The sequence below is a fragment of the Castor canadensis genome, chromosome X (genome assembly GCF_047511655.1).
Source record: "Castor canadensis chromosome X, mCasCan1.hap1v2, whole genome shotgun sequence".
In the NCBI taxonomy this organism is placed as follows: Eukaryota; Metazoa; Chordata; class Mammalia; order Rodentia; family Castoridae; genus Castor; species Castor canadensis.
Window position 1 is genome coordinate 82,432,148 of NC_133405.1, and position 20,376 is coordinate 82,452,523.

A 20,376-nucleotide genomic window follows, 5' to 3' on the forward strand; every position below is an offset into this window, starting at 1 on the left:
ACCAGATTATAAATCTGAAATTCAAAGTTATCTGTAAAATTTCCTAATATTTTGAAATTAAACAACATACTTTTAAATAACCCAGTGGACCAAAGAGAAGGGAATTTAGGAATATTTTGTTGAATGAAAATGAAAACACAACATATAAAAATGCAGCTAATGCAGCATCTAGACAAAAAATTATAGCATCAAATGCTTCTGTTAGAAAAAGAAGAGGGCTGGCACAGTGGCTCAAGTGGTGGAACATCTGCCTAGCAAGTGTGAGGCCCTGAATTCAAATCCCAGTACCACCAAAATGAAAGATGAAGAAGAGCCTCAAATAATCTAAGCCTCTACCTTAAGAAAGTAGACAATGTTATCAATAAGGAGCCAAAAAAAAAAACAACTAGAAAAAATAAACCTAAATTAAACCTGACCAAAAAAAGAAGAAATAATGGAGGTAAGTGCATAAATCAATAAAATTCAAAACAAAAGCAATAGATAAAAATCAATGAATCCAAAAGCTATTTGTGTTTGTTAGTCTTTTGAGAAACCTCTGTCCATACAGATTAACACCAAATTAACAATATCAGGAATGAAGGTGAAGCCATCACTAGAGATTCTACAGACACTTAAAAGGGAACATCATGAGCAAATTTATGCCTGTGAATTTGAAGTGTTAGATGAAATGGACAAATTCTTTAAAAGTCACAAACTACTGATGCTCCCTTAAGAAGATATAGATGTAGTCTTGTACGTATTAAATGAACTGAATTCATAGTTTAATCTTCAACAAGAAAATCTTCTGAAGATTTCTACCAAAGGTAGATGTAATACCTATTTTGAACAAATGCATCCAGAAAAAAAAAAAAGGGAAGGCATGTGGTAGAGCACTTACCAGTATGCACAGGCCTGGGGTTGATCCTCAGGAAAAAAATAGAGGAGGTCACAATTCCTACTTCACTTGTTGAGATCAAAATTAGACAATGACAGCGTAAGAAAACTGCAGGGCTAAAAGTGTGACTCTGGTGGTAGGTGCAAGAACCTGAGTTCAAAACCCCAGTACTACCAAAAAATAAATAAATAAATAAGAAAACTGCAGACCAATATCTCTCATGAAAATTGATGCAGAAATCCTCAATAAGAAGCACACTGAGGGCTGTGGAGTGGCTCAAGTGATAGAGTGCCTACCTAGCAAGTTTGAGGCCCTGAGTTCAAGCCCTAGTTCTGCCACACACACAAAAAAAAATATCAGCGCATTGAATTTAGTAATATATAGGAGTAATACATCACAGCCATGTGATGTTTATCCTAGGTTCAACATTGCAAACTCAGTTAATTCACCATATCAATGGATTAAAGAAGAAAAACATGAAGTCATCCCTGTAGATATAGAAAAAATATTTGACAAAATTCAACGTTTGTTATTTTTATGATCAAAAAGTCTCAGCAAACTAGGAACAGAAGGGAAGTTCTTGAGCATGATAAAAGCCATCTACAAAAGCAAACACTGCAGCTAATGTCATACTGAGCAATGAAAGACTGAATGTTTTCCGCCTAGTCAAAGATATCTGCTCTCACTAGTCCTGTTCAACATTATCCTAGAAGTCCAGCCAGTGCGATAAGGCAAGCAAAAAAATGGGGCAAAAGACACAGTTAAAGAGATGAAATATGACTATATTTGCAGATTACATGCTTGTATAGAAAATCCCAAAGAATCTACAAGTTAGTAGAACTAATAAGTGAATTTAGCAAGTTACAGGATGTAAGGTTAATACTCAAAAGTTAATTTTATGTCTACAAACTGGCAATGAAGTTCAAGAATAAGTAATAAAAATCAACCATAGAAGATAAAAAAATAATTGCTACCTGATAAAGTAATATTGACTGCAGAGGAGCTCAGGGGAACCTTCTGAAGTGTTGAAGATTGTTCTTTTTGTGTGGTACTGGAATTGAACCCAGGACCTTGCACTTGATAGTCAAAGCACTCTACTACTTGAACTGTTTCCCCAGCTTCAACGTTGTTCTTTGTTAGGATCTGGGTAGTCCTTACATATATGGGTTTAAACATATATAAAATATCAAGCTGTTTGTTGACGGTTAAAGCACTTCATGCAGTTTACTGTGTGTGTGCTATGCCTCAAAACTATTTTTGAGACTGGGTCTTGCTATGTAGCCCAAGTTGACCTTGAACTTGTGATCCTCCTGACTCAGCCTCCCAAGTGCTGGAGTTATTGGCATGTGCCACAATGCCCAACTACCTCAAAATTGTTTTAATGTTCACTCTTGCAAGGGTGAATGAGAAAATTGTCTGACAAGGTATAGTGTGTACCCTCTGACATAAGATTCTTCCCGTGGTGCTACCCAAGAGATGCTATTCACTGACTAAATGAAACAATTTGGAAACTCTGCTCAAATAAAAACCACTCTTAGTTTATGTAGCACTGAATCTTGTGTTTAACTCAGCCATGAGAGTGAGCAGGGGCCTAGTTGCAAGCTCATGGTAAACATTAGATTGCTGGGGATGGAACCCAGGCTGGCAAGCTAGGCAAGTGCTATCCACTGAGCTACATTTCCAGCCCTTAATTCAAATGTTAGAGGTAGCAGCAGGATGTTTTCAGTCTAGCTGGGGGGCATCACAGCAAAGGGTTCAGAAAATGTAAGTAGTGTTAGTGAGTGCATTACAGGGTCCTAGAAGTGGTGGTAAGCTTATAGATTTTAAAATGTAAAAAATCTGTCTACAGAGGCTGGAAGTAAAATTAATTTTCCTCAATGGGAAAACCTCCCAGTTAAAGAGATTAGGAGAGAAAAATGAAACACAATCACAGAGAATATTGCATTCTTGCCTTTTTCACAGGGGACTTCTCAAATGACCCATGTGAGACATTGCTTCTGCTGTATGAGTTTGAAGTTAAGGCCAAAATGAATGACCCATCACTAGACAAATTCCTGGAACCAGTGTGGGAGCTGCCTCATTTAGGAAGTAAAACATTTGAAACAATCGCATGTGAGTGTTGTATTTATGCTTTTGTTAAGGCTGGTGCCTCTCTGATGGTATTCTTAAAACTAGTTTGTATTACATCATTTGTGTATTTATCTTGTTCACTAAAAGAGTCTAATCTCCTTAGGGTCATGAATAATAATTACATATATTTATTGTACTTATAAACCCTAGTGAAGTGCATCGGTCATAATAGGTGCTCAATTTTATTCTACGTGTAGAATTTAACTATGTAACTGCAAATGGCCTAGTTATCTTCACTTTTTATCTCTCACTGTCCTCAAGAGCATGAATGTGATTAGTGAAGGTGTTAGGTAGCCTTGGGTACACTAGTCACATTTGCCTTCCCTTCCTTGGTCTTGCCAAGATAGAATTTCTAGTGCCGCGGAGCAGATGGTGTATACTTTATGAACACATGGTGATTGACTGCTTCTCCTTGTCTAATGGAACTCTAATTCTAGAGTTAAATGCATCTGAAGTTTCAGGCTTACTTTTTTCCAATTGAATGTTTCCAAGTTTTAGCACCTGGCAAAAAATTGTATGGTAGCTGGGCTGTTGTGGCTCATCCCTATAACCTAGCTACTTGGGAGGCTGAGACCAGGAAGATCACTGTTCAAGGCCAACCACAGGCAAAAAGTTGCGAGACCCCCATCTCCAAAATAACCAGAGCAAAATGGATGGGAGGAGTGGCTCAAGTGGTAGAGCACCTGCATTGCAAGTGTAAATCACTGAGTTCAAACCCCAGTCCCACCAAAACAGTCTTGTAGTATTAACTCTGTTTTTAATTAATGCCCTCTTACTGATATACTTTCTGTTTCTCTCTTAGTATGCTGTTCTTTCACTGTGGTTCATATGATCATTGCTTCACCTATATGGCTGTGTGCGTGGTCATAGAAACAGTAGATTTCTATTGGTGTTTGCTGAAGAAAGGATGTAACCTGGCAATCCTGCCACACTACATGGCCCAGAAAAAAGAGGCTATCACTAAAAGTGTCTGTGGATTCATCATTTTATAAAATTTGGTTTTGGGGTGTGTGTGTGTGTGTGTGTGTGTGTGTGTGTGTATTTGCTTGTTTGTTAATCTGTTTCAGGATAGTTTCATTAAGGAAAGCAAGTTGTAGCCTGGGATGAAAACCGTGATAAATAAGATTATGGTGTTCACAACCTTTTTTTCTTCCCTTCTTATAGCATTAGCTATGGAAATGCCTGCATACTATCCTGCCATTGCACTCAAGGCTTTGAAAAAGGCTTTATTGATCCATAAAAAGAAAGAATCAACTGACATTTTGAAATACAGGTTAGCAAATATAATTTAATTCAATAACTTATCCAGGTTTTTTGATAGCCATAAAAATTGCAGTCAGTGCTCCATAAGTCATCAATCATAATCAACTGGTTCTACTTAAAAGACTATGGGAGGAGGGGGTGGGGACAGGGGGGAGAAATGACCCAAGCCTTGTATGCACATATGAATAATAAAACAATAAAAAAAAAGACTATGGGAGTCTTCCTGTGGACAGCTCAGTACTGAGAATTGTATTATAGACCAGGGATAATTGAGCAGGATCAAGGGGTGTGGTTTTCTCAAAGGAGAAAAATATTTTTAAAAAAACTTTGCTTCTTCATTTGAGTCTATGTATATAATAAAATTACTAAGCACCTTCCTTTCTTTGTTTCATTACTAAATATTCCAAGTGTACAGAGATTAATACTATAAACATCAAGGTACCCATCACCCAAATTTGACATGTGTTAATGTTTTGCTATATTTGCCTCAGTTTTTTCTGAGCACCAATAGGTATTATATAAAATATTATTTACTGTAAAGTTTTTTTGTTTTCTATGCCCAGACATGAGGACAATAGATGAATTGTGATTTTTCTCTGGAAAACTTCATTACAGTCTTTCTGCTCTGAGACATGAGAAACAGTTCTCCTGGAATTATTCCCAATTTAAATCCCAATTCCCTTGCCTAGTTGAGGAAGTAACAAGATGTTTTAAAATGCCTGAAAATTGAACCAGCTCATAAAATAGAATAACCAGCTCTAGTCCTTCAATGCAGGAAACTAAAAAAGTGAAAGACAACTGTAGGCATGACAAAAGAGAGAATGGTCAATCCTTTTTATGGCTTCAAAAATCTGTCTTCTGAGGTTGGAGGCCAGATAAAACCGAGGGAAGAACAGAAGTGTTTTGAGCCCTTAGTCTGGGATGAGATCCAGATTTTACTTATCTTAGACATGAAGCCAGTGATTTCTTTCCTTATGGTATGACTTTTCTCTTTTTGATTTTCAGCAAATGTATGCACAACTTGCTTAACCTTTCAGTGCCCAAGAGATCATCAAGTACAGCACCCTGTCCCATGGAAGAAGTCTGGGGTCATTTTGAAGATGTTCTGAGCTTTATTAGCCATACCGTAAGTCAGTGATACTAAGCTTTCAGCTAACGTTAAAGAACTGAACCGTCTTGTGTATTATAAATTATATAGACTAATGCTTCTGATATGCATTTTAGAGTAAATGTACATTATATGGTAGTCTGCACTACAAAACTTCCCTGGATTTATAAAATATAAGTAGTTAAAAGTGAACTTTTTTGATACAAATTTGCTAAGGAGTAGTTCAAAATAGCACAACCGCCGGTATCTTGAATTATTTTTTGTTTTCAAAGTGTGGTAAAATAGTAACATCCCCTGTGATGATATTACTTTATGAGAAAACTTACTATTATTCCCATTATTTCTCAGAAGCAGGTGATTTAGAAGGAACAAAGAAGATCTGTATTTTAGTCCCTTTGCTGATTTCTCTTCAGTGCAGTTTCCTTTCAGTGATTTTTAAAAAGTACCTTTATTGCAGTTTATTACAAAATTCACCCATTAATATGTACACAGTTTAAATTTTATAGAGCTGTGTAACTATTACCACTATATGCATTTATATTTTCTTTCCCTTTCTGAACACTTTATATGAATGGAATCATATGATATGTGACCTCTGGTGTCTGACTTCTTTCATTTAGTGTTTTTGAATGCTACAGCATTACCAATATTTCTTTTTTGCGGGGGGAGAGGGGAAGCACTGGGGTTTGAATTCAGTGCCCTGCGCTTGCTAGGCAGGCATTCCACCACTTGAGTCACTCCCTCAAGCCCTTCATTCTTTTTTGTAGTTGAATAATATTCTATTGAATGGTTATACCACATTTTGTTTATCCATTCATTAGTTGATAGACATTTGAGTTGTTTCCACGTTTTGGCTATTATGAATGATGCTGCTGTGAATACTCATGTACAAGTCTTTGTGTAGCATATGTTTTCAATTCCCTTGGATGTATACTTAGGAGTAGAATTGCTCTCACTCTATGGCTAGCTTTTTGAGGAGCTGTTATCTGCTTTCCAAAGCAGCAGCACCATTTTACATTCCCACCAGCAGTGTACAAGGATTCCAGCTTCTTTACCTCCTTTTCAGAACTATTATTGCCCATGTTTTTATTATAGCCATCCTAGTGGGTGTGGAGTGACAGCCTATTGTGGTTTGACTTGCACTTCCTTGATGGCTGATGGTGTTGATCATTTTATGTACTTATTGACCATTCATATTCATTTTTGAAAAAATTTCTACTCAATTATTTTCTTTTTTATTATTGTTGTACTGGGTGTTGCTCAATTATTTTCTAATTTTTAAAATTGAGTTGTCTTTTTATTGAGTTGTAAGAGTTCTTTATACATTCTGGATACAAGTCCTTTATTTGTAAATATTTTTTCCCAGTCTTCATTTTCTTAACACCATCATTTGAAAATCAAATATTTTGAATTTTAATGACGTCTAATTTATCACTTTTTCTTTTATAGGTAGTTTTCTCGGTCATGCTAAGAAATCTTTGCCTAACTCAAGTTTACAAAGATTTTCTCCTATGTGTTCTTATAGAAGTTTTATATTATTTTCATCTCTTAAATATAGGCTTATGATCCATTTTGAGTTAATTTTTGTATATAATGTGAAATAAGGGTCTTAATGGATTTTTTTCATTTGATTTTGCATGTGGGCTCTTTCCTCTGATGTTTGATTTGAGTTCTTTCTCCCTTGTATGATGAGAATATTGCCTGTTCTCATTGTCCCATACCAGGTAGTAAAGGTCAGTGAAAAAAATATGTGTGTTGTAAATTTTAACAGCTCATACACATGCAAAGTGGTATTGTTATTATAAGGGAGCTATAAAAAAAATCAAGACACAGAAAGTCATTATCTGCATCCATGTTAATGTCTAAGGATATTCAACTGCTTCTTCATGTATAAATATTTGCAAATCATAGTGGATGGTGGGACAATATAGTCTGGTAAAGACTAGCATTGACTAAAGAAACTGTGAATTCTCCTGGAGCTATATAATTAATGGCCTGTGCAAATTTAAATTTTAAAACAAACCTTTAGCATTGAACATTTTGAAATTTTTTTTTCTTTTGCCATCTTTTGGGAGAAGAAAAACTCCATTTATAAGCCATAATCTTCATCTGGACCTTCAAGTGTGTTTGCCATAATAATACAAATTAAAATTAGATTTCACTATAAGCTCCAAATTGATCAATTTCCATAGTCTATGTGAGGCCAAAACTTCTAAGCATTTTGTTTTTGCCACTTTTATTTTATCTTATGGTTCCAATTCTCTGGCTCTTGTCTGTGAGACAGCTTAATGTTTTTCTACTTTTCTCATGAGTTTCCTGTCTACTATTGCTCAGATCCTGAAACATGACTGGTTAGTTAGCGTTTTTATAGAGAGATTAATTTAATAGCCCTCTTGCCTCTACCTTGTGCATGATGCTTTTTCCTGATTGATTGAATATATGATGCATCTCCTTTGTTCTAAATGCTTGAAAGAAAATTCTGCCTTTGTTTGATTGACTTTTTAAATAACCAGCCACTCATTCATTAGTTACTGAGCTGATAACCTTTATCAGGTGCCTCCATACTTGGCAAATGACTCACAAATATGAAGCCTCATTCCTCACAGCATCATACTTTACAGTTTACAAAGCACGCTTGTGGCCGTTATATGACTCTCCCCAGAACAGTTCTATAAAGTAGACATTGCTTGGTATTGTTATCCTTAGTTTACAAATGAAGAAATCTTTTAAGATTCAAAAAAATCAAGTTACCTATTTAGCTAAGGTCATTTGTGGCTAGTGAATGAGAGGACTAGAACCCAGGTCTTCTGACCTCATGTTTTAGACAGTTCAAGCTGTTATAGAAAAATACCATAGACTGGGTGCCTTATAGACAATATAAATTTACTTCTCCCAGTTTGGGGGGCTGGGAAGCCTGAGATTAAGGCATTGGTTTGAGGCCCCACTTCTTCATAAATGGACATTTTTCTCACTGTAACCTCACATAGCAGAAGGGGCACAGGATCTCTCTGGAATCCCTCATTGCCTAATCGCCTCCCAATAGCCCAACTTCCTAATACTATCATCTTGAAGGTTAGGATTTTGACATATGAATTTGGGGAGGTACTTCAATATTCAGTCCTTATTCCTCAATTACGGGACTCCTTCTACATAAACACACATCTTTAACAGTCCTTGCTAGGAAGTTACAGTTCAAAGGAGAGACTTAGGTTGGTATTCAGTACCAATGAAAAGCAGGTTGAGGGACATGACACAGCACACACTTAAGTGGGCAAGCCTATGTACTCTATAGTAGGTTCATATGCTAGGTTATTTTTAAGCAGCAGATTTTTCAGGTCGTTTTTTAATTAAAATTTTATTTTGAAATATCTATCCCATGCACTTGTAAGAAATAACACAGAGAGATCCTGTAGACTCTTTCCCCAGCTTTCCCCATAATGTCTTACAAAACCATAGCACAATATCCAACCAGGCTGCTGGTATTATTACAGTCAAGACACAGAACATTTCCATTAACGTAAGGAGTCCCCATGTTTCCCTTTTATAGCCCCCACTTCTCTCCCATTCGCAGCCTCTCCATAAACCCTGGCGACCACTAATATATTGCCAATTTCTATAATTGTGTCATTTCAAAAATGTTTTCTAAATGGAATCATACAGTAGATATTGAGATTTAGATTATTCCAGTCCATAACATTCAAGATTAGCTTTTTTCCACTCAGCATAATTCTCTGGAGATTCATTGAGTTATTATGTGCCACCAAAAGGACAATATTATATGGCTCCACTTATGTTAACTACCAAGAGTGGGCACATTCATAGAGGTAGAGAATAAAGTGGTGGTTGCTAGGGACTGGGGAAGATGGATCTATGGCAGTGGTGACAGCACAACAGTGCAAATGTGAACTATACATTTAAAATGACTAAGATGGTAAATTGTGTATTGTGTATATTTACCACTGTTTTAAGAATCATAGAAAACAGTCTTTGTGAGATATTGTAACATTTTTGTCATCTCAATATTGGCATCGACTGGTTGTTTTTTCCATTCATTTTGAAAGAACAGTTCTTAGTGTAATAAGTGATTTTTTTATTAAAACCTAGATGTTTTCTATGTTAGCTGGCTTTCTCTGACAACACTGGGGCAAAAGAGGAGGCTCAGGCTTGTCACTCCTGGTAGAAGTAAAAGCCCTGTTTTCCACTTGACTTCCATTGACACTCGATGTGGAGGGCTCCTTGTTACTACTGATCCCTTGACTAAAAAAGGCAGACTTTTCTTGGGGCTTTAATTTTAACTGTAACTTTTTTCATCTCTAGCACCAAGACTGGGATATATGAAGTAAAAAAGAAAACCCAGGGAACCCTCCACTGTGCCAGTCCTTGGTCCCAAGTTCCCAAGTCTTTTTTTTTTTTGCAGTACTGGGGTTTGAACTCAGGGCCTCACAACTTGGCAGGCAGGTGCTCTACCACTTGAGCCACTCTACCAGCCCCTTTTTCCCAAACCAATCTTCCTTCTTTCCACCTTTCAGTTTTCTTATGTTTGTTTTGGGTACAATACTGAAGATTTTAGTTGTACTTAGCAGAGGAATAAGAACATTTATTCTATGAGGTGGAAATGGAAGTTTCCTGGTTCATTTTTTAGACTACACAGATACATAAATAATGGTGGGGAAAAATTCACATTTAAAGAATAAACCTAGTCCTCACAGCTGATATCAGATAGTCACAAAGACCTATTTCGTAGCCAAAAAGCCCAGAAGAAAGCAGACTCTTCTTTTACAAAGGAAGCAGGTGATTCACCTGCTGGGCTGCTTTTTCTAGGCATTTGCGCCTCAATGTGTGATCCATGGGCTATCAGCATCAGCATCCCCTGGGATGCTGTTAGAAGTCTAGAATTCTCAACTCCAATCAGAATTTGATTTTCAACAATATTCCCAAGTGACTTGTACACACACTAACGTTTGAGAAATTCATTCATCAATATTCTCTTTCTTCTCATGTTTAGTCAGCTACTAGTTTAAGTAAGATCTAAAGTATCCCAAGATCTAAAGTATCTAATTTATCTAAGATAAATTTTCATTCAATGACTGATAGAACTTAGAACTGGAAATTTAGACTCTTTAGGTTATCTAATTCTAGCTCATTATTTTTGTTTTATTTTAAAAAAATTTTTGTATTTTTGAACAAGGTCTCACTATGTAACCCGGGCTGGGCCCAAACACACAATCTTTCTGCCTGAGCCTCCTGAGTGCTGGGATAACAGATATGTACCACCAGGCCCGGCCAAGCTCATTATTTTGTCGTTGAGCCATTGAAAGGTTAAACATCTTATACAAGGTCATACAAATATATAATGGCAACACTAAGAATTGAACTGCATTCTTTTTTCATGGCACAATGATCCTTGGGTTTTCCTTCATGTAAATCTTCCTTCTTTCAAGCCTCACATATCCTCATAGCTTCAAGTTAGACTTTGAAGTTGTGTTTTCTCCCTATTTCTATAGTTTCCTGGCTTCTCCTTGGCTCTTTCTTCTCCAGGTTTTCCTGTGTATCCCTATCAAATATATCTTCCTGAAGCCCAGTCTTTGTATATCACTCTCCTACCCCTAAGTCTCTAATAGCTCTATTATATTTTCCAAATCCTTATCCTGACTTTCAAGGTTATCCATAACCTCAGCCATCCAAAATACAAAACAGGGCCTTTCCCAGACAGTAGTCAGCATTCTCTTAATCATCAACCTTCACTTCCTCCTTTCCCTGCTTCCTCTGAGAATAAAGCAGAATCTTCCCTAGGAAAAACATGTTCCTCACTACCCACTCCTTTTCGTAGCAGAAAGAACTCAGTTACCTGGATCCTTGTTCCCTGGTCTCACTTTGTACAATTTACATACCACCTTCCTGCTACTTCTCTTCACTTAAAGTCTATGTCCAGTGCTGGGTGTGGTGGGGCACACTTATAATTCCAGCACTTGGGAAGTGGAGGCAGGAGGATTGCAAGTTTGAGGCCAGCCTAGGCTGCATAGTGAGATTCTGTGTCCAAAAAAAAAAAAACAGCCAGGTGCCATTGGCTTACACCTGTAATCCTCAGCTATTCAAAAGGTAGAGATCAGAGACCAGAAGGATCATGGTTCAAGGCCACCTTAGGCAAAAAGTTTGTGAGACTCCACATAAATGGAAAAAAGCTAGGCATGATGGTGCATGTCTGTCATCCCAGCTATGGCGGGAAACATAAAATAAGAAGATCATAGTCCAGGCTGGCCTGGGCAAAAAAGTAAGACCCTGTCTCTAAAATAAACAGAGCACAAAGGGCTGGAGGTGTAATTCAAGTGGTAGAGTACCTGCCTAGCAAGTGTGAAGCCCTGAGTTCAAACCCCAGTACCACCAAAAAAAAATCTTAATGTCTTCTATCTCTTAATCATCAGTGTTGTCATAGACTGGACCTTCCTGAGCTCACTTTTTCCTTCGTGGTAATTTTATTGCTACTTATTGTCATAGATGAATTTGGCATCCATCTTAGCAATTGTTCCAATTCACAGTTTCTATTTTTTGCCCTTCTTTAGCCTCTGTGTATATCCCATATAAGCCACCTGCTATTGCATTGCTCCACCTTCAGTGCTAACTCAAAGTTTTTCTAAAACAAAGTTTTAAATCTTTTGTGATCTTGGATTAGGTGATGGTTTCTTAGCTCTGGCACCATGAACACAATGAAATAAAAGTAGATAAATTAGATTTCAGCAACATTAAAACATCTTTTTTGGTACACCACCAAGGAAGTAAAAAGACAACCCAATGAATGGGAATAAATATTGGGACTCGAATATGTGATAAGAGATTTGTGCTTAGAATAAAGAACTCTTACTATCTTTTTAGACAGCTAAGATTTTTAGTGGGCAAGGGATCTGAGTTGACATTTCTCTAAAGAAGGTTTTCAAATGATCAATAAGCACATGAAAAGATGTTCAACATCATTAGTTATCAGTACTGTGCAAAGTCAAAAATGACCTACCACTTTAATACCCACCAAGATGGCTATACTCAAAAAGACAGATAATAACAATTCTTGATAAGAAATGAGTACTCAAATACAAGATCTATGTGAATGTAAGGTGATATAGATGCTTTGAAAAACAGCCTGACAAGGCTGGGGATGTAGCTCAATGGTGGAGCACTTGCCTAAAATGCATAAGGCCTCTGGGTTCAATCCTCAGCACCACAAAAAGGAGGGAGGAGGGAAGGAGGGAGGGAGGAAAACAGCCTGACAGATCTCCTCAGATGGTTAAACATAGTTAACATATGACCCAGAAATTCCACTCCTAGGTATATACCCAAGAGAATGAAACCATATACCCAAACAAAACCTCATACACATATTCATATAGCCAAAATAGAAACAACTCAAATGTCTTATCAACTGATGAATGGATAAACAGAATGTAATATTTCCATATAATGGAATATTATTTGGCCAAAAAAGCAATGAAATACTGATACATGCTATAATGTGAATTTTCACTTATGCTAAGTGAAAATTGCCAGTCACAAGGGACCATGTACTGTCTGATTTCATTTATATTAAATGTCCAGAATAGGTTAGTTTATGAGACATAAATAAATTAGTGGTTGCCTGGGTTTTGGGGGAGGTGGTAGAAAGGGGAAATGAGGCATTAAGGGGCATAGGATTTGCTTTTGGAGGGATAAAAGTACTCTAAAATTGGGCTGGTGGAGTGGCTCAAATGGTAGGCTCAGGGCCTAGCAAATGTGAGGTTCTGTACTGACGAATGGATTAAGAAAATGTGGTATCTGTACACAATGGAATTTTATGCAGCTATTGCATAAAATGAAATGTTATCATTCGCTGGTAATGGATGGAATGGGAGAACATCATTCTGAGTAAGGTTAGCCTGGCCCCAAAAGACCAAAAATCGTATGTTCTCCTTCATATGCAGACATTAGATCAAGGGCAAACACAACAAGGGGATTGAACTTTGATCACAAGATAAAAGCGAGAGCACACAAGGAAGATATGAGGATAGGCAAGACACCTAAAAAAATAGCTAGCATTTGTTGCCCTCAACGCAGAGAAACTAAAGAAGATACCTTAAAAGCAACGGAGGCCAGTAGGAGAAGGGGACCAGGAACTAGAGAAATAGTTAGATCAAAAAGAATTAACCTAGAAGGTAACATACATGCACAGGAAATTAATGTGAGTCATCTCCCTGTATAGCTATCCTTATCTCAACCAGCAAAAACCCTTGTTCCTTCCTATTATTGCTTATACTCTATCTTCAACAAAATTAGAAATAAGGGCAAAATAGTTTCTGCTGGGTATTGAGGGAGTGGGGGGAGAGGGAAGGGGTGGAGTGGGTGGTAAGGGAGGGTGTGGGGGCAGGGGGGAGAAATGACCCAAGCATTGTATGCACATATGAATAATAAAAAAAAATGTGAGGCTCTGAGTTCAAACTCCAGTAGTGCCAAAAAAGTGCTCTGAAATTGATTGTAGTCATGGTGGCAGAGCTCTGTGAATATTCTCAAACTTATTGAACTGTATGCTTGAAGTATGTAAACGGTATGGCATCTGCATTATATCTCAGTAAAGGCAATATGCACAATATTCATTTTTGGATATCAAAGGAAAGCCTAAAACCAAGGGAGTTTCTGCTCTAGAACACCTACAATTCAGTTTAGAGATGTGCATGACTGTCATATGTTGAGGACAGAGAAAGCTGGTTTCAAATATGAGCCCCAGTTAGCTTGGTGTGATGGTGTATGCCTGCAGTCTCAGCACTTTGTGAGGCTGAGGCAAGAGGATCTCGAATTCAAGGGCACCCTGGGCTATTTAGTTAGACCCTGCTTTAAAAAAACCAAACCAAGCCTATAGTTTCATACCGCTGTCCTTTTCAGAATGTTTTAGTGCCTCCCATGGGTAGCAGGCCATTGTGGCATATAATGCAAGCCCTTTACATAAGTCATCTGTTAAGGCCAAACCTGTCTCTCTGAGAAACACTTACTCTCAAGTATAATCTGAGTCTTTATTCTGTTCTGCCCATATGGAGCACCTTTCTCTTTTTGAGATTTAATTCATATATCATAAAAATTCACCATTTTAAAGTGTACAGTTTCAGTAGTTTTTAGCATTAAAATCGTGCAACTATGACTGTTATCTAATTCCAGAACATTTTCATTACCCCAAAAAGAAACCCTGTAACTTCCCATTAGCAGTTACTCCCCACTCCTCACTCCTCCAGCCCCTGGCAACCACTAATCTACTTTCTGTCACTATGGATTTGCCTATTCTGGACATGTTTTATGATCCTTGTAGATCTACCCTAAGATCATTCTTCCGTTCATTTAATTAAGATCAAGCATAGTCTGTATCAGACTCTGTGCCAGGCTGTGGATACACAAAGATGAATGACATTTTGCCTTAAAGAAACTCCCCCCTTATTGTCATGGAGGAGACAGACAATACAGTGTTAGAAGTGCTATTCTGGTGCTCTGAACAAAGTGCTAGAGGAACAAAGAGATCTGAGCAAGGAATTGTGGAGCATTAAGGAAAACCTCACTGAGGAGGTCACATTTGACTGGAGGGTGAATTATTTCTTCATTAACCCTTTCAGCAAACTTGTGTTGTGCTCATATTATGTGGGAGGCATAGTGTTGGACTCTGAGGATACGAAAACTGAACAATGAAGGAGGATGAATATGGTGGAAGTATTTTGTATTCATGTACAAAAATAGAACAATGAAACCTGTTGAAATCGTTCTACAAAGTAGGGGAGGGAGATTAAAGGAGAGATGGAGGGGGTGAATCTAATTAAGATATATTGCAACACTTATGTAAATGTCACAATGTAACACCCCCTGTACAACTATAATATGCTAACAAAAAATGAAGTCCAAAAAAATGAACAAAAAAATTCCCTATACTTCAAGAAACTTAACAGTCTGGAGGAGATAAACATGTAATGATTCAAAACAGTGTGATATAAGTTATTGTGGAGAAATGTAAAGCTTGCTAGGGGAACAGAGAGAAAGAAATAACTCTGCTTATTAATTTGGAGATAAAGTAGATATTTCTGAAGTAGACAAGGACAATGGAGGGTGCTGGTATTTCAAGCAAACTAGACTGCTGCTCACCAATCTCTCCTAGCGCTCCTCTTGTTAATTGAACTAGAGCACCTAATGTCTGCGCCATTCTAACTAGCCTTTAATCACATACCTCGGGAAGTCATTTTCCCCCTGTACTGCTGGGAATGGAACCCAGGACCTCACACATGCTGGGCAAGTGGTCTTCCACTGGGCTATGCTCCAACCCCCAAGTCATCTTTCTATGTGGAGGCCTTGTGTGTCCTTTAGGAGAGCCTTGTCTTAGCCCTCTCAGTCCCTCATTAACATAGTGTTTTATGCTTAGTAATTTTTAATGGATCCAAATGAATGACACCAGGCATGGTGGTGTAGGCCAGTAGTTACAGCTACTCTGGAGGCCGAGGCAGGAGGAACCCTTGAGCCCGGGAGTGTGAGACCAGTCTGTGCAACATAGAGGACCCCACCTCAGACAAAACAAAATGAATGAATGACAACCTCCTTGACACTCACGAAGCTGCTGCCAAATCTATCACATGTCCCCCTTCCAGGGCCCAAGACTGATTGTGTAGCTGAAGGGCTTCAACATGAATGCTCTCTTCGTGCTCTGTCTCCTATTCAGGAACCCGGAAAGTAGTTCTTTAGACCAATCATTTTCACTATTGCAATGTTCTGTGAAGAAGCCACTGTAATCTTGTGATTAGTCATGTTAAAGACCACTGATAAGGCTGTCTTAGAAATGTGCCCCTTGTTCACAGCTTGGTAGATACTGTCAATACTAAAAATTAATGTGATTTCTAATCCAAGAATAGAAATTGATTCTGGTCAAGGAAATTAAGAGACTAAAGAGGTTGCTTCTTGATAACTTCTGAAAAGTAGAGGCAGGCATGGGGGGAGGGATTACTGGCTGAGGACAGCATCAAGGGAAGCCCCAAGCACAATACAGGTGTTTCTCCTGCCTCAGGGAGGCCAGGAATCTGTCTCTCTCAATTTTTCTCTCTCAGTAGAAGAGAACTTCATTGCCTTTTCCAGTTCTATGTCATTTCACGAGACTGTTCTATGGAACATTCTAAGGCTGCCAGCCCTTCAAGGTGCTCTCCTACCCTCCAGCACAGCCTTCCTCAGTGCTAGCTGAGCAGCCATTGTTTAATAACAGGACGTGGCACCGATCCAGGTAGTGCTATGAAGAGTTGTGACAGTAAGATCTGTAAAACACCCACTATTCTTGCATTTCAGGAAGGCTACCCAGAAATGGAGGTTCTCTGGCTGATGATCAAGTCCTGGAACACTGGCATAGTTATGTATAGTAGGAAGAAGTACGTATCTGCTGAAAAATGGTGTGGCCTGGCATTGCGTTTCTTTGACCATCTTGGCTCCCTCAGGAGAAGCTATGACGCTCAGGTGAGGAGGAAGAGGCCTGGGGTGGGTGGAATGACTTAGGGGACAGAGAGGTCATGGCAGGGCTCTTATAAGGGCTGGCCTGACCTTCATTGACTAGGTAGGCAAGGACCTTCATCCTTGTTCCTCTGTGGTTCCACATCACTTCAAGAGGAGGGGACTGTGTACTGTAATTTCTTAGAGTGAAAACCAGGAAGAATGGAGAAGAGGGGCAAATTTAAGAATAGCAAATGGAATCTAATTAAGAGGACTGCCAAGAGCAAGCTCTGGAAAGATGCCTCACTGTCAATGCCAGTGCATGTGGGGAAGGGCTGGCCTCTGCTCAAAGCAGTGGCAGTGGAAATAGGCCTTTTCTCTAGGAACTACTCTTGGCTGCAAGCATCTGGGCCATTAGCTAACCAGGAGAGCTTTGGTAAGAGAGAAACCTGGTTACCAAATAAGAACAAAGAATCTTTCCTGTTTCAAGTACCTTCTCCCTTGCAAGAACTGCCTGTCCCTAATTAAGCAGACCCAGTGCACTGGGATACCTCTTCCTCAAAGGAGGACTGGGTTTGCTGCTGGAATGGCTCCTCAGATCTCAGGGCTAAGGGCCACACTTTGAGGCTATCACCACAGGTTTGGGAAGCTTTCCCACATTTCTGTTTCCTCTCAAAAATCTATTTGCTATTTTCTTTCCCAGATGAACACTCTGTATTGTGAGCTCATGGAAGCATTAAATAAAAAATAAGGAGTGGAGGTACACAGCCAGGGCTGTGAGCAGGCAGGCTCACAGCTCGCTGGAGGCCCAGCATCCTGAGTGGAGTACTTCAATTTTTGCCAAATGTTCCCTTCAGCTTTTATTGTTTTCTCAGGCCCTGTTTTCATGTTGTTGAATGAAATTTTCTCAAATAAAAGCATTTCAACTTTTACCTCAGCGTGACCAGCTCCTTTCTACAGGACAAGTGAATTTTCCAAACTGCCAGGGGTTGTACTGAACTAGCCCATGCTAAAGCAAGATACTTTATGCCCCATGTAGACAAAAGGGAATGTTCATCCCACTCCAACACAGATGTGCAAGGTCAGCACAAAGACCTGTCACTCAGCTCCTGTTTATTAACATTTTACCTAACATTGTCTTATTATGCGCTCTCTTTGTTTCTCAATCTGAGATTAATTTGCAGACACCCCATTACCCCTCAATACCTCAGTATGCATTTCATAAGAACAAGGACGGTCTCCTATAATATAAGCACAGCACAACCACCAAAATCAGGAGATTAACAATGACACAATTCCATCTAATTAACCCACGGATCCCATCAAATTCACTGGTTGTCTTAACAGTCCTTCATAAATTCAGGATCGTAAGCTGAACTTAGTTGTCATGTCTCTGTCATCTCCTGCAGACAGCCTTGACATTTTGGAAGCCTGCAGGCTAATTGCTTTCTAGTATGCTGTTGCTTTCTCAGTTTGGGTGGGTCTGATGTTTCCTACTGACTGGATTACGTTTCTGCACTTTGGGCAGGCACTACCTTGATGCAGTTCGCATCGGACCAGCAGGCACCTGGTGTCAATTTGCCCTATTACTGGTTAAAAATGGTATCTGCCATGTTTCTCCAGCATGAAGTTAATTGACAATAAATATTTTGTACTTAGTAATTAGTAAGTAATCATGAAGTACTTAGTGGAAGATACTAAATAAATACCTTCCTTATTAAACGTTCACACATTCATTTTTGTGTTCATTGATAACTCTTCTCTGACTCCATTTTTACTGTGATGGCTGCTAAATGTTGATTTTCCCAATTCCATCATTCCCTCTTTATTAGTTGGCCTTGGCAAGGTAATGCTTTTTCTTCTCCTCTACTTTCTTTTTGTGGTGCTGGGGATCAAACCCAGGGCCCTGTGCATCCTAGGCAAGGGCTCTACCACTGAGCTGCATCCCCAGCCCACCTCCACTTAGTTATTCAATTTTATTTAAACTATACTTTAGCATACACTACTGGATTCCTATTTTATTCAGTGGATAATAATTCGCTATTATCGTTCTCTATTTTGCTGCCCAAAACTGCCTTCTGTGCCCTGTTGGCATGTCCCCATTATCTTTGAGCACTTCCTTCCTTTGTGGCACAGTGAGGGGCTCCTGGCTCATCTTGTGCTTTTCTTGGCCTAACTCTGGAATCAGTCATTTTTCCAAGGAGCCCGGATTCCTTTCAGTGGCTAGTGCCCAAGACCTGGATCCCGAGTGCAGTCATTGGTACTAGGGTGCCCAATCCTAGGTCCTCTCAGTGGCTGAAGCTAGGAAATAAATTGTGTATGTATATATACATAGACTCAAATGGACACATATGTATGTTTATCAACACACACACTCATATAAACCAGGAGATCATGCTGATACCTCCATTTTTTTTTGAGATACGGTATTGCTGTGTAGCCTAGGCTGGCCTCAAACTCTTGACCCTCCTGCCTCAGCCTCCCAAGTGCTGGAATTACAGGTGTGTGCTGCAACTCCCAGCTCCATCTTCAATCCAATATCAGTGTGTTTATTCTAGCCTTCCCTCCTTTCTATATCTATAAGGCGCTCAGCATCGAAAAGCCTGGCTCTCATTAAGCTCAAGTGTTTGCTTATTTGCTTTTTCTCTCCGTATGACCCCAATCTCCCAGCCATGTAGCCTGTCTCCTCAGTCCTAGCCCTACCGTACTGACCAAGAGGGCTGCCCCTTTGACCTTGGCCTAGTGACACTCTGGTTAAGTCATCTGACCAGCCAGAACAGAGAACAAGCAAGCTAAGCTCCTACTCCAGCCCTGATGCTGACCTCAGCCCCCACCAAGGAGCACTTTGGTACTCTCTTCCAATTCCCTTACCAAGATCCTCAGTTGCCTTGTGCCAAAGTCTACTTGACCCTCTGGAGCCTAACGGACAGGGGGTGTAGATGGCAGCAAAGACCCAAGCTAAGGAGGAATTAAAGGGCCGTCTAATAAACATGGCGGCACTCCATTTCTCACTTTATACTCTGTGGTACTATTGGAATTTTTCTGTGTACTTAGTATTATTTATATAATTTTTTGGTGAGACAGAGATTTGAACTGAGGGCGTCACACTTGCAAAGCAGGTGCTCTACTGCTCGAGCCACACCTCCAGTCCATTTTGCTCTGGTTATTTTGGAGATGGGGGTCTCACAAACTATTTGCCTGGGCTGGACTTCTGATCTCAGCCTCCCAAGTAGCTAGGATTACAGGCGTGAGCCCCCAGCGCTGAGCTCCTGCTACAATTTTTGAAAAAGTAATTGTAATTAAAACAAAGTGTACTATCTGCTCCAGCATGTGGGTTTCAGGGTTTCCTTGATTTGCTCTTTTTGGGTCAGGCCTTCCTGCCATGATTTTTGCAGTCCACGTAACTGGTTCATATTCGTCTTTGTCAGATGCTCTTCTTCACCTTTTTGGGGTGCTGGAGATGGGAAGTGGGTGTCTACATGCTGCACAAGCGCTCTATGGCTAAGCCACATCCTCAGCCCCTCTCTGTGCATTTGCCATAGAT

At 39.3% G+C, this 20,376-nt stretch overlaps 1 protein-coding gene across 1 annotated transcript in view; it reads left to right on the plus strand.

Annotated features, from left to right (window-relative positions):
- Tex11 (testis expressed 11) overlaps window positions 1-17,583 on the plus strand; it is a 384,064-nt gene extending 366,481 nt beyond the window's left edge. Inside the window, exons 26-30 of the mRNA XM_074062265.1 lie at window positions 2,837-2,986; window positions 4,169-4,277; window positions 5,273-5,393; window positions 16,695-16,859; window positions 17,536-17,583. Of these exons, the coding sequence (XP_073918366.1) occupies window positions 2,837-2,986; window positions 4,169-4,277; window positions 5,273-5,393; window positions 16,695-16,859; window positions 17,536-17,583 (593 nt within the window). The remainder of the gene's footprint in view (window positions 1-2,836; window positions 2,987-4,168; window positions 4,278-5,272; window positions 5,394-16,694; window positions 16,860-17,535) is intronic.
- The last annotated feature ends 2,793 nt before the right edge of the window (window positions 17,584-20,376 follow it).